General features: G+C 33.9%; 1 protein-coding gene across 5 annotated transcripts in view; it reads left to right on the top strand.

The window, feature by feature from the left end:
- ARAP2 (ArfGAP with RhoGAP domain, ankyrin repeat and PH domain 2) overlaps positions 1-12,990 on the top strand; it is a 249,271-nt gene that overhangs the window by 93,322 nt on the left and 142,959 nt on the right. For all 5 annotated transcript variants that reach the window (XR_010139659.1, XM_024246354.3, XM_054553813.2 and 2 more), the window contains exons 16-19: positions 310-454; positions 2,859-2,961; positions 3,958-4,156; positions 4,345-4,408. Coding sequence is in view for 4 of the 5 variants with exons in the window: in XM_024246354.3 (XP_024102122.3) it covers positions 310-454; positions 2,859-2,961; positions 3,958-4,156; positions 4,345-4,408 (511 nt within the window). In the remaining variant the exon portion in view is untranslated. The remainder of the gene's footprint in view (positions 1-309; positions 455-2,858; positions 2,962-3,957; positions 4,157-4,344; positions 4,409-12,990) is intronic.

Genomic DNA, 12,990 nt, shown 5'->3' with positions numbered 1-12,990 from the left:
AGGCATTTCATTCTTTGTAGCTTCAGAGTTGTTTTTCAGCAACCTCTTTACGGCTCTGCCTTCTCTGGTTATCAATGTCACAGTCATTTTTGTTTTGTACATTCCTTGCTACTAGATTGTAAATTCTTTGGAGAGCAGAGAATGTGACAACTTTATATCCCATGCAGCAATAACATATACTTTATGTGAAATAGGAAATTAATAAATTTATTTACTTGCATCCAGCCATTATTTAGAAGTATGTATTTGTTTTTAAAATTGGATTCGTGATTAGTTCAATTTGTTATTTGTTTTGTTTCAAATTCTTAGAGACAAATAAAAAATGGTGTGTTTTGGAAGGAGGCTTCTTGAGTTACTATGAAAATGATAAGTCTACCACACCTAATGGCACCATTAATATCAATGAAGTTATCTGCCTGGCTATACACAAAGAGGACTTCTATTTAAATACTGGGTAGGTCTGTCATTACACAATTAGGAGGTAAAAGGTATTTTCAGATAATTATAACAGGTAATGAGAGTTTTGTTATCATTTTAGTTCTTCAGTTGCTTCTAATAGAAGGGTTGAATGGTTTTTGAAGCTTACTTATCTTGCACCTTCTGAAATTTCTTTTGGGAATTCACTACAAAGTAAGAAAACTAAAATATTTATGGTAGGTAATATGAAGTGCTAGCATCTTTGAATCAAATCTTATGTAATTTTTTTTGTTTTTTGAGATGGAGTCTCGCTCTATCACCCAGACTGGAGTGCAGTAGGCGATCTCAACTCACTGCAACCTCTGCCTCCTGGGTTCAAGTGATTCTCCTGCCTCAGCCTCCCGAGTAACTGGGATTGCACGTGCTACCACACCCAGCTAATTTTTGTATTTTTAGTAGAGATGGGGTTACACCATATTGGCCAGGCTGGTCTCAAACTCCTGACCTCAAGTGATCTGCCCACCCCGACCTCCCAAAGTGCTGGGATTACACGCGTGAGCCACCGTGCCTGGCCAAATCTTATGTAAATGTATAGCATATCACTTATGACCATTGTAGTCATTTAATTTTGTTATTTATTATTTAAAATAGTGGACTAGTGGTAAAATTCATTTATTCGTTTAATGAGTATCATAATTAAAACAGGTAAGAAAGGAGAATATTCTGTGACGATCTGTTCACATTAAAATAAACAATATTTAGTAGCAGATTGAAATGCTAAATTTCTTAAAGAGCTATTTGTTAATTTAGTGGTCAGAAAAAGAAACAAGGAATAGATTAAGCATTATTTATGTAATATATTTGACTCACATATACTATTGTTTAAATAAATCTCTGTCAGGACTTTAAAAGCAGGCCACCTAAGATCTTTGGTGTGAAAGTGTCTTATCATGTTTTTTGATGTAATTAATGAAAAACATTGATATTAAAATCTGAAAAAAATCAGTTTTATAGGAGCATAGATTTTAAATAAGATTTTTATATAAGAAAGGGAAGAGATTTGCAAAGCTGTTATTTACATAAAACTACATTGAACATATTACCTTTATTATATGATTACTAGTTGAGATGACTTGTTTTACAGTAAATCTGATTTGATTTTTGATGCGAACAAAACTGATTATTAATTGACTTGTTTTTGTTTTAATAGTGCTTTTACTCTAAATGATTATTCAATGTAATATGACTTATGGAATGTTAAAATAAGTGGAATCTATATATTAAGTTACTAAGTAGTAAATGAAATATAAAAAAGAATACTAGTTTATATCAGTATATTAATATGTTTAAAATATTCTTGATAACATTACTGTTACAAGTAGCTATGCAGAGAGGAAGTATCTACAATGAGATGTGGTTAAAAAATAATTGTTGCCATAAAATTCTTGCTGAATTGCCTCAAATAGCACATTGGAGAGTATGACCTCAATAATGTAGGCACTGAAGATTTACATAGACATATTTTAGGAAGAGAGCTGGAAGAAGTGGTAAGGAGATTGGAGGAAGAGAGACTGTAATTGTTGCTAATTTAACTAGAGGAAGAGGGCGAACTGATAAGATTAAATGACTGACTGGACAAGAGTTGATGTTAAGGGGAAGAACAAGTTACACTCAAGGGTTTTGAGCTTGTTGTGATGAGGTTGATTGTGATGCTTCTAAATTAGGACATGAAGGGGGTACAACAGGCTTGGGGTGGAAAAGAGGAGAAAGGAAGATGACTTTGGCATAGGATATTTTGAGATTTTTAGGTAAGAATAGCACACATACTTAGCATGTGCTAAGGAATAAATGGAGTTGTGAATGAGGAACTCAGGAAAGAATTCAGAGCATGGGATGTTGCTTTAATTTTATCTATAGTAAGAATAAGAAACTTGGGGTAAGTTGAGATGATGAAAGGAAAATTTATCTTTCTTAGGAAAACTGTAAGATTTAATGCTTGATGTGTTTGTGTTCTGGAGGGAACCTGCTGTGTGACTGGGACCATTTGAAGTTAGACAAGAAGAGGGTTAAAAACTGTTTGGGCAATGTTTGCTTTTAACAGTTGGTCAGAGTAAATCAAGGACTGATGAGAGAGGGAAGAGGAGACCGAGGAGAGCCCTTTGCTACATCAGTCAACTGATGAGTGTCCAGGGCATAAACAAAGTTATACAATAGAATGATTAAGATTAAGTGATTATACAAAATATTCCTTTTGACCAATCCAGTGTGTTCCATTTACCTCATCTGAATAAAATGTAAACCATTAACAGAATCTGATAGGATGATTTCACAGCATTACTTTATTTTAAAAGGAATTTAATTAAAAACATGACCTTTGTGTTATTTGTTTTCTTAAGAGCTAAACATAACTGGTAGTATCTTTTTATTTGTGCATGTTTTAGGCCCATCTTTATCTTTGAGATCTACTTACCCTCAGAACGTGTGTTTTTATTTGGAGCTGAAACATCTCAAGCTCAAAGAAAATGGACAGAGGCAATAGCCAAGGTATTTAAATATTATGTTACTGCTCTAAATCCAGAGAAGATTCTGAACTGGGAGTCTGTGTTTGAGCTTCAGGGTCCATGAAAGTTTTATATAAGATTGTAGGAATAAAGTTCATACTTCATTGGATTTTCAAAAAAAGTAGTCAAAAGAGGTAGCTACCTTCTAGGAGCCTTAAGCAGGGAAGAAATTAAAGTAAGGCTTGGAGAAATCATTCTTCAAGTTAAGGCCATGTTTTTGATGGTTAGGATATTCTCAATATTGTAAAGTCATTTCTGTGTATGTCTTTTTATAGGTAGATATTTTATTCAAGGTATACACAAAGGAGAAAAGAGCAGATTCAGGAAAATATATAAATGGAGAAAAATGCTGAAGGTTGACATTTTGAAAAGTTCCACAAATCAGTTAAGAGAGTGTCTTGCAGTTTCAACTCTATACATAGCAAGAAAAATGGTTTAAGAAAGATGCTGCCATTTAAAAATGCATTATAGTTGTTCAGTTTTGTTTTTTTTATTATTATTATACTTTAAGTTTTAGGGTACATGTGCACAATGTGCAGGTTAGTTACATATGTATACATGTGCCATGCTGGTGTGCTGCACCCATTAACTCGTCATTTAGCATTAGGTATATCTCCTAATGCTATCCCTTCCCCCTCCCCCCACCCCACAACAGTCCCCAGAATGTGATGTTCCCCTTCCTGTGTCCGTGTGTTCTCATTGTTCAATTCCCACTTATGAGTGAGAACATGCGGTGTTTGGTTTTTTGTTCTTGCGATAGTTTACTGAGAATGATGATTTCCAATTTCATCCATGTCTCTACAAAGGACATGAACTCATCATTTAGCAAGTTTAGTTGTTTTGAATTTGGTGTTACCCTTGAATCTTTAAAATTGAAAAACTAAGATAATTTGTCTACCTTCTCTCATATCAGTAGATAGGGAAGGGATTTCCTATTTTCACTGTCTTTATTACTTTTTTTTTGTATTTGTTTTAACAGCATTTTGTTCCCTTATTTGCTGAAAACTTAACAGAAGCTGACTATGATTTGATTGGTCAACTCTTCTACAAAGACTGCCATGCCCTGGATCAGTGGAGAAAAGGCTGGTTTGCTATGGACAAATCCAGCTTGCATTTTTGCCTTCAAATGCAAGAAGTTCAGGGAGATAGAATGCACTTAAGAAGACTGCAAGAGCTAAGTAAGAGCTTTTTTCTTCACTTATCTTTGGAACACATTTCTTTATTGCATACAATAATGATAGCCTTTAGTAAAATCTTGATGGCTCACTCCCAAACTTATGACTAAGCTGTATTAATATTTGTGTCTTCATGGGTGTTTATTGTAGTGTTTTAAAAAATAAGTTTTTGCTTTTCATTCTCCCTCCAGCAATCAGCACAGTGGTTCAAAATGGGGAAAAACTGGATGTCTTACTCTTGGTAGAAAAAGGGAGGTAAGTGCCTTTTTGCTTTTTATTCTTTATCTCAACAACTCTGGGCAGTGGGATTTTTTTTGTTGTTGTTATTATCTTGAGGGAGAAAACAATATTTTAAAACCTGTTGAAATTTTCTGAATCATATAACTATACATATATAGTATATATTAGCTCTCTTTGGAAAGACTATACCAATGATATTTACATATTTTTATAATTTTTATGACAAACTTATTGTGATCAATTATTGTATAGTTTTCTATAGACCTAGATTCCTCTGTGACATTTGCATTTAAATATTTGGAAAGCAGTTTCGTAATTATAAATATATCTTCATTGTAAGAATACGATGACTATAAATTATATTCTGAATTATCTATGCATGTGGGTCATGCATAGCTAAAACTTGATTTCTTGAATTTATTCAGTTTTTCAGTAACTATTAAGCATCTACTGTGCATCAGGGACTCTTAAAGGTATTGGTGATATCATGATGAGTAAACAGACAAGTCCCTACCATCATGAAACATGTATATTATTAGGGAAAACAGTGTAAGCAGACAAAAATAATTATATGCTATTCTGTCCATCAATTTTAAATTCTACACAGAAAAATAAGCAATATAAAAATAGTCTGATGGCATAGTATCCGTGTTTGCTAACTAAGAAAAGAGATCTTGGGTGAAAGATCTTCATAAAGCGAAAAAGTAAACTTTGCAGTAATCCAGATAGAGTATTTCAGGTGTAGGGCCAAGGGTATTTGAAAACGCTAAGAGTGTGTTGTGCTTGGCATGTCCAAGTTCTGCAAGGAAGCTGTGGTGGCTGGGAATATTTGAATGAAAGAGAGAGTGGGAAGAAATGATTTCAGAGATACCCACAACCTGATCATATAGGGCCTTATCGGTCATGATGTGTGAATATTTGAAATTTAATCAAAATATGATGGGCACCTGCTCAGTTTGAGAGCTGGGAAGTGGAATGGTCTGATTTATGTTTTTACAGGATTACTCTGACTCCAGATGAATAAGCTTCTGGGGGACAAAAGTGAAAGTGGGTGTTTAGTTAGGATGCTGGCCAGGAAAGCAGTGGCTTACCTGAGAATAGGAGTGGGTGGATATTTCGTGAAGTTAGAGGTGTCAGGATCTGCTGATGGATTAGATAAGTGTGAGAATCAAGGATGATCCCAGAATTTTTGACCTGAGCAATTACTGAATTATGGTGCTGTTTTTTGAGAGAACAAATACTTGGAGAATAGAGGTAGGATATTAGTAAGTTTAAGACAGTAGATCAAGAGTTTGGTTTTGGGAATGGTAACTTGGAGATGTCTCTTTGGTGGCAAAGTGGATCTGGTGAGTAAGCAGTTGAATACGCATGTCTAAAATTAAGTGAAGAGGTTATATCTGGAGATATAAATTTGGGAGTCACCACTGTGTTGATGCTATTTTGCCAAGGAACTGGACAGGTTCACCTCATAGAGAGTATAGATGGAAAAGAGAGTTGAAGACATAGCCGGAGGTCCCCCAATATGTAAAGGTCTAGAAGAGGAGGATGATCACACAAAGAAGCCTGGGAAGGAGCAGCCAGGGACATACCAGAGCAATAAGGAAGACAGTTTCTTTTATTTTTAATTTTGGATTCAAGGGGCACATATCTACATATGTGCAGGTTTGTTGCATGGATATATTGTGTAGTGCTAGGGTTTGGGATTCTATTGAGCCCATCACCCAAGTAGTGACCATAGCACACAATAGGTAGTTTTTCAGCCCTTACCCCCTTCAGTCCCCACTTTTGGAGTCCTCAGTGTCTATTATTTCCATCTCTATTTTCATGTATACTTATTGTTTAACTCCCACTTATAAGTGAGTACATGCAGTATTTGATTTTCTGTTTCTGTGTTAATTCACTTAGGATAAGGACCTTCAGCTGCATCCATGTTGCTGCAAAGGACTTGACTTCATTCCTATTTATGGTTGTGTAGTATTCCATGGTATATATGACCACATTTTCCTTAGCCCGTCAACCACTGATCGGCACTTGAGTTGATTCCACTTCTTTACTCTTCTGAATAGTGCTGTGATAAACATATGAGTTCAGGTGTCTTTTTGGTAGAACCATTTTTTTTTCCTTTGGATAGATACCTAGTAGTGGGATTGCTGGATCAAATGGTAGTTCTATTTTTAGTTCTTTGGGAAATCTTCAAACTGCCTTTCTTCTTCAACCAATTGGTTTTTTTCCCCTTAGCTTCTTGTAATTTGCTTAAAAAAACTCTTAATTACACTGGTTCAATATGGTTTGCTCTATAATAGTGCAAGATTATTTGTATTCTTACAATAAAGTAAGCTAGAGAAAAAAATGCTATTAAAATCATAAGAGAAAACATATTTACTATTCATTAAGTGGAAGTAGATCATCATGAAGGTATTCATCTGTGTCGTCTTTATATATGTAGGTTGAGGAGGAGAGGTTGATCATGCTGTCTCAGGGGTGGCAGAGGCAAAAGAAAAATCTGTGTATAAAGGGATCTGTGCAGTTCAATCTTATCTTGTTCAGTGTTTAACTGCAATATAAACATATAGCTAAATAAGCCTTCATTTGATTATTTTTATTGCTGTGACAAGGATAGTGACTTTCAGTGCTTATCTGAACCTGCCTTTCCTTCAACTTCATGGGACGACATCAAGAGCCTTATACATACAGCAAGCATATTGCCGATTAGATATTTATGTCAGATTGTGGTTTTTAGTTTCTAGGCATAATTAGGACTTTGCATTTTTACTTATTTCTTGGATTATTATGGTTAATGTTACTTTAGATTCTTATTTTTGGTACTAGATGATGATTTCACTGTACTGTGAGAGTATTGTTAATTTTATGTCCAGAAATAATGAGGAATTATTAGGTATAGATAGGATTTGACATTAAAATATGAGCATAAATGCAGTTTTACAATCATTTATTAATATTTGTGGAATGCCTACTGACTGCTACTTCTATGGCAGGAAAATAAAAAAGGTGAACAATACAAACTTGGTGTCTGACCCCTCAGAGCTTATGTTCTTAAACAAATAGACAAGTATCAGCTTAACAAATGTGTTTATCCTTTTCATTTTTTCAGGTTATTATAACCAAGGTATTTTTGTACCCTTTTTTTAACCTATGGAGTATTTGACCAATGATACATAGGTTTTAATTAAAATGTAGCAAACATGGATTAGAATGATTCAGTTTGATGTAATTCTATTTAGTGCGTACTGCATGCAGTCCACCCCCTCATAAATGGAAGATACGGAAGCCAGAGCACTAAATATTTTGATATTTTGTACGTTTTGATCTTACCACTGGACTGCAGAAATCAGGAGATGAAATTCATTTGTAATATTATTTTTGAGTTCATGGAAAAGTAGAAAACTAATGAAATTCCAAAATAATAGTCACAGACAGTTAATAACGTTTTTGGTAATTGAAAGTTTTTGTCTACTGTGTTACTAACAAGTTATGTTGAAAGTATTTTTATGAAAGTGAAGAGTAATAACAGGAGTGGGAGAAATGTGAGGATAAATATAATCAAGTTATTTTCCATAAATCTCTTCACATAGCTAATGTACCATACCCACCATTTAAAAGCAATTATATTATCACATGCTTCTGTATTTGGTTTACTTGCTTTTCCTTTTTACTCCAAATCAGTAATCATCTGATAATAACAATGATGACAATGGGGGCAGTTACCATGTGCCAAGCCCTATTTTAAGTACTTAAACAGCCTTCTTTTGCCTGTATGATATTGAGGAAAATAATTCATTTTGAAGTTAAAGTAAGGTCAATTTGTAACTTAAATATTTTTTAAAAAATCAAGTGTTCAATATTAATTTACCAATACCTTTGTAGAGCTCTTTCTCAGGGTTTAAATCAACAAGTGTTCTAGGAGTCTGGATAGACACTATAAGTTACTAGAATTCAATATTTAAGCATTTATTAGAAAAATAAAAATGTTTACTAGAAAAAATTTTTATAAAATTATTAGAAAACATGTCCATACAATTCCTACCTAATTGAAAATGGAGAGAAGGGAGGTCCACAGTGTGCATAAAAGTAAAAAATCTGCACAGTAGATGCCGAGAATGTGAGGTTATGAACCCTGATAGAACAAGAACAAAGACTATACATACGTGACAGGCACAGCACCCTGTATGGTGCAAAACAGTCTCATATCTACTTATTTACATAGACATATAAGCATATGTTTGTGTATTCTGTGACTACATAGACATCATATAGGAAATAGTGGAAAAAGGAGCAGGTTTGGGAGAGAGCCTGGGAGATAATGAGTTTAAGACATGTTGAGCATGAGATTCTTATAAGACATCTAAGAATAAATTGATGGGAGAAAGTTATTTTTTATGGATAAGATATTCATGAAAAGATTAACAGATTGGAGATACAGATTTTGGAGTTACCAGCGTAAAGAAGGAAGAAAGTGAAATTACTTAGGGTGATTCTATGGAAAGAGAAAGGAAGAAGTCCTGTGTTGGAGCTTTGATGACTATACATCATTTTGGGTTAGGGGAATTTGTCAGGGAGAAGTAGCTGCTTGTTTCCTCAGAGAGTGAGGCCAGAAACTAAGAGAGAGTACGAAGTGTTACAAAGCCCAGGAAGAGAGTGTCTCATAAAGGAAGGATCAGTTAAAAATGTCAAGTGCTGACAGAAGGACATGCCCAGTGAGAATACATACTCCATGAGATAAGTGATTTGGAGTCCATCTGGTGACTTAGGGGAGAGCAGAAGTGAACAGGCAGGTACTAGATCAGATTAAGAATGGAAACTGAGTAAACCAAGACAGCTGGTGAGGTCACTTTGTCAAAGATATCTGGAGGGAGATTCATAGGATTAACGAGGTAAGGGATTTGACCCAGAAAGGGTATATATGTGCAGTTTGTTTTCAGATGGCTTGAACTTATACAAGTTTAAATTTTGATGGAAAAGAAACAGAAAATGGGAGAGATCGAAGGTCTAAGAGAGAGTACAAACAAGAGAGCAAGATCCCTCAACTGCAGAAGTAAGAAAAGAAGAATTGATGGATGATTTTGGATGTTGATAGTTTTCTCCATGTGGTACTGGAATGTTGAGAGAGATACCAGTCAATTTTCAATTGCTTTGTGAACTGGGAGATAAGAGTGATGACCCCTGAGCTTCTGGCCTGGGTGATGCTATGAATGATAGTATCATTTGCCAAGATAGAGAATATGCACTTCTCTCCCAGTACTCAAACATAGCTAGTTAATTATAGCTGTGATTGTTGAAAAGCTGTTTCAGTACCATGCCAAAATGAGAAAATTTCATTGTACCACCCTTGTTTTCATCTCCCTTTTGATCTGTTAGCCCTTTGGGAAATGATGACTGTCAGCAATGGTAGATTCTGCTAGACTTGTCAGTGACAGATAAAATTGTGGCTTTTGGAAGTAAAACAACTTCCAATTATTTATACTCATGGCCTATAGAGATAGTGTGAATAATTGAAAGAAAGAGAAACCAACCAGCTATAAGCTTGAACCTTATATTTTTGCTAGTAACAGCTTGAGCCAGAAATGTAAATCATACATAAATTTAATGAATTAATTTCACATATTTTTCCTGTTCTTATCTACCTTTGATTAAAATGCTAAAATACATTAATGTTTCTTAAAGGCAAGGAGGAGAAAGAACCCCCTAAACTGGAAATGTTCATAAATTGATAATTATCCCCTGTATATAGTCACTATTTAGATAGATATTTTAATCTTCATGGTCATTTTCTCTATATGCATAGCATGAGTGTCTTTAGACAGAAAAATATTGCAATAATATTTTCCACACACAGAGCATTTTTGCTCTAAAAAGCTCTAAACAGAAGGTGTTCCAGATGGTGTCGTTTTAATGTGTATTCTTTGTATACTTTAAAAATTATTTTGGAAAATAAAGCTTTCTTGATTACACTTAGGGGTTTCTGGCATGCTATTTGATGTTGTTATTGGGACTTAGATTCTGTGCTTTTCTTTTAGGCCTTAGTACTGTTTGTGCAAATAAAAAAAAAATCATGTTGTCAAATATCTCTTGTTAGCAAATATTCTAGACCAGGAAGGCAGAAGGCATTTTCCTGGACAGTAGGAAATTGTATCATCACTTTGACTGAAATGTTCAAGAAATTACATCTTTTTCTCAAAATTTGAGAACTATTTTTGCACTTTAACCCACATCTTCTGCATATCTTTTTCTAAGAAATAAGTTACTGTGTTTACCATTTCACATTCCATAGCTGCATGCCCATTGCCATAGACACTTATTATGCTTTTGTTGAAACATTGTTGGTTCTAATAAACACAGTGTGAATAAGTAAACTGTGTTATCAGAAACAGAAAAGACTAGTTGTGTTTTTTTGTTTTAGATTCTTTGGTTGATATGTAATAAAGCATAATACACTTGATGTCTCCCAAGCTTGACTGCATTTCAGTTTTAATTGCAAATTCTTCACATAAAGAAGCTTAACACTGGGGAATAAACACTTTATCAATATGTTTCACAATTATGGAACAGATTACTTTTCTCAATTTGGGAGATTAACACCCTAAGTTTAATACTCCTTATTTCCTATCACCTTATTCCATATGATCTTTTCTCCCCCTTGAATGTGTTTTATAGCAGCTAATATGTTAGCAATACTCCAGAGGCTGAATTATCTTAAAGTGGTTTTTAAATTGTGCATGTAATTGCAAATTAAACAGTAGCCTATTGCCCACAATATAAGCTTGACTGCTTTTGTAACTTTCTGATGATTTAATTCTTAGAGATGGCTTAATCTGAGTATTGCCAAGGCGAACAAGAGATTCTCTTCTCTCACCACTCCCACAGGTTTTTTAAAAAAGAAAGAGACTATTATAAAACAAATATTAGGTGATTTTATGTTAAAGAAAATTATGATGAAGGGAATGTATGTCTATTAACAAAAGGTAGATTTTAAAACGTATATTATTTGCTTCAACAATTTTGTTTCAGTTAGTTCAAAGTACCTCTATGTACCAGGAGATAAGCTTGTGAAGAAATAAGTATGATATGATGAGGAAAAACTGGACAAAAGAATGAGCAAATCCCTCTAAGATGTGTGTGTGTGTGTGTGTGTGTGTTTGTGTGTATTGTTTTTGTTTTGTTTTTTAAAGAAAAGTATTTTTAACTGGATCTACAATCCAATGAAGGACTTTAGTAGGAAAAAATGAAGGGGCCTGAGACACTAAGGTAGTCCAAGAGGTAGAAATAATAGGTTCAGAGAAATAGGATGGGCTAGAAACAACCTCAGTATGGGTTGGCCTTAACCTTGAATGCTTGAGGAGGACGCGTGTGACAATGGGCCTGGAAAGATAGATCGATACTCTATTAGTATTTTCTATTGAATTTAGTTCATAACTTGCCTTGTTCTGGAAAGGATTGCAGAGTAATTGGAAGTTAAACATGTTTCCAAATAACCCATACTTCACAGTAGAAGTCACAGGAAAAATGAGGAAATATTTGATCAATGATAATACAATCATAACATCAAAATTGTGTGATGGAGCTATAAAACTATTTACAAGGAAGTTGAAAGCTTTAAATGCTTACACTAAATCAAAAGATCTAAAATCCATCCTCTAAACTTTTACCTTAAAAATCTAAAAAAGAGCAAATTAGACCCAAAGTGGTTCAGAGAATGAATTGATACAGACAGTAGAAAGAATGAATAAATGGAATATATTTTTAAAAAAATCTGAGCCACCAATAGCTGGTCCTTTGAAATAATCAATTTATTTAATAAATTTTTAACCTTTTTTGGAAAAGTTAAGAAAATTGATAAAACTCTAACTAGAAGATAGGACAGAAGATACAAATCACCAGTGTCATAAAACTGTGCATCAGTTTAATATTTAAAATATAAGAAAATATTATGGCCAACTTCATACCAATGAATTTAACACATTGGATATAATCAAAAAATTCTCTCAAATGCAGGAATTAGGCAAACATATTTATTCCCACCACTTCTATTTAATATTGCGGGTTTAATATGATAAAGCAAGGAAATTAGAAAAAATCACAAGTATTGGAATTATAAGTTAAAAACTCAATTATAATTTGTTCTTTAAGCAACATGGTTAATAAAATGAAATCATACACTGGTGCTATTCAAAATACACGTGTCTGATAAAGCACTCATATCCAAAACATGGACAGAATACATATAACTAGAAGAAGACAAAAACCCAATAAAATAGCAAAAAATGATGAATAGAAATGTCTAAAAGAATGTTTATGAATAGCCAACAAGCACATGTAAAGTTAAGTACCAGAGAAATACAAATTAAAACCACAGTGAGATCACACTGAAAAAACTAAGTTTTTAAAAAAGTGGCAGTGCAAAGTGTTGGCAAGTATGGTGGGATTGTAAAATAGTACATTCATTTTGGGAAGCAGTTTAGCAGGTTTTTGTTTTTTAAAATAATACGGTTGGTTTACACTTAACTATACATCCCAACAAATGAGCTGCTAGGTATTTACCCAAAACAAATCATAATATATGTCCACAAAATGACTCCTAT

The sequence above is a fragment of the Pongo abelii genome, chromosome 3 (assembly GCF_028885655.2).
Source record: "Pongo abelii isolate AG06213 chromosome 3, NHGRI_mPonAbe1-v2.0_pri, whole genome shotgun sequence".
Lineage (NCBI taxonomy): Eukaryota > Metazoa > Chordata > Mammalia > Primates > Hominidae > Pongo > Pongo abelii.
Note: the sequence above shows the minus strand (reverse complement) of the source record. Positions and strands in the feature narration are given on the sequence as shown.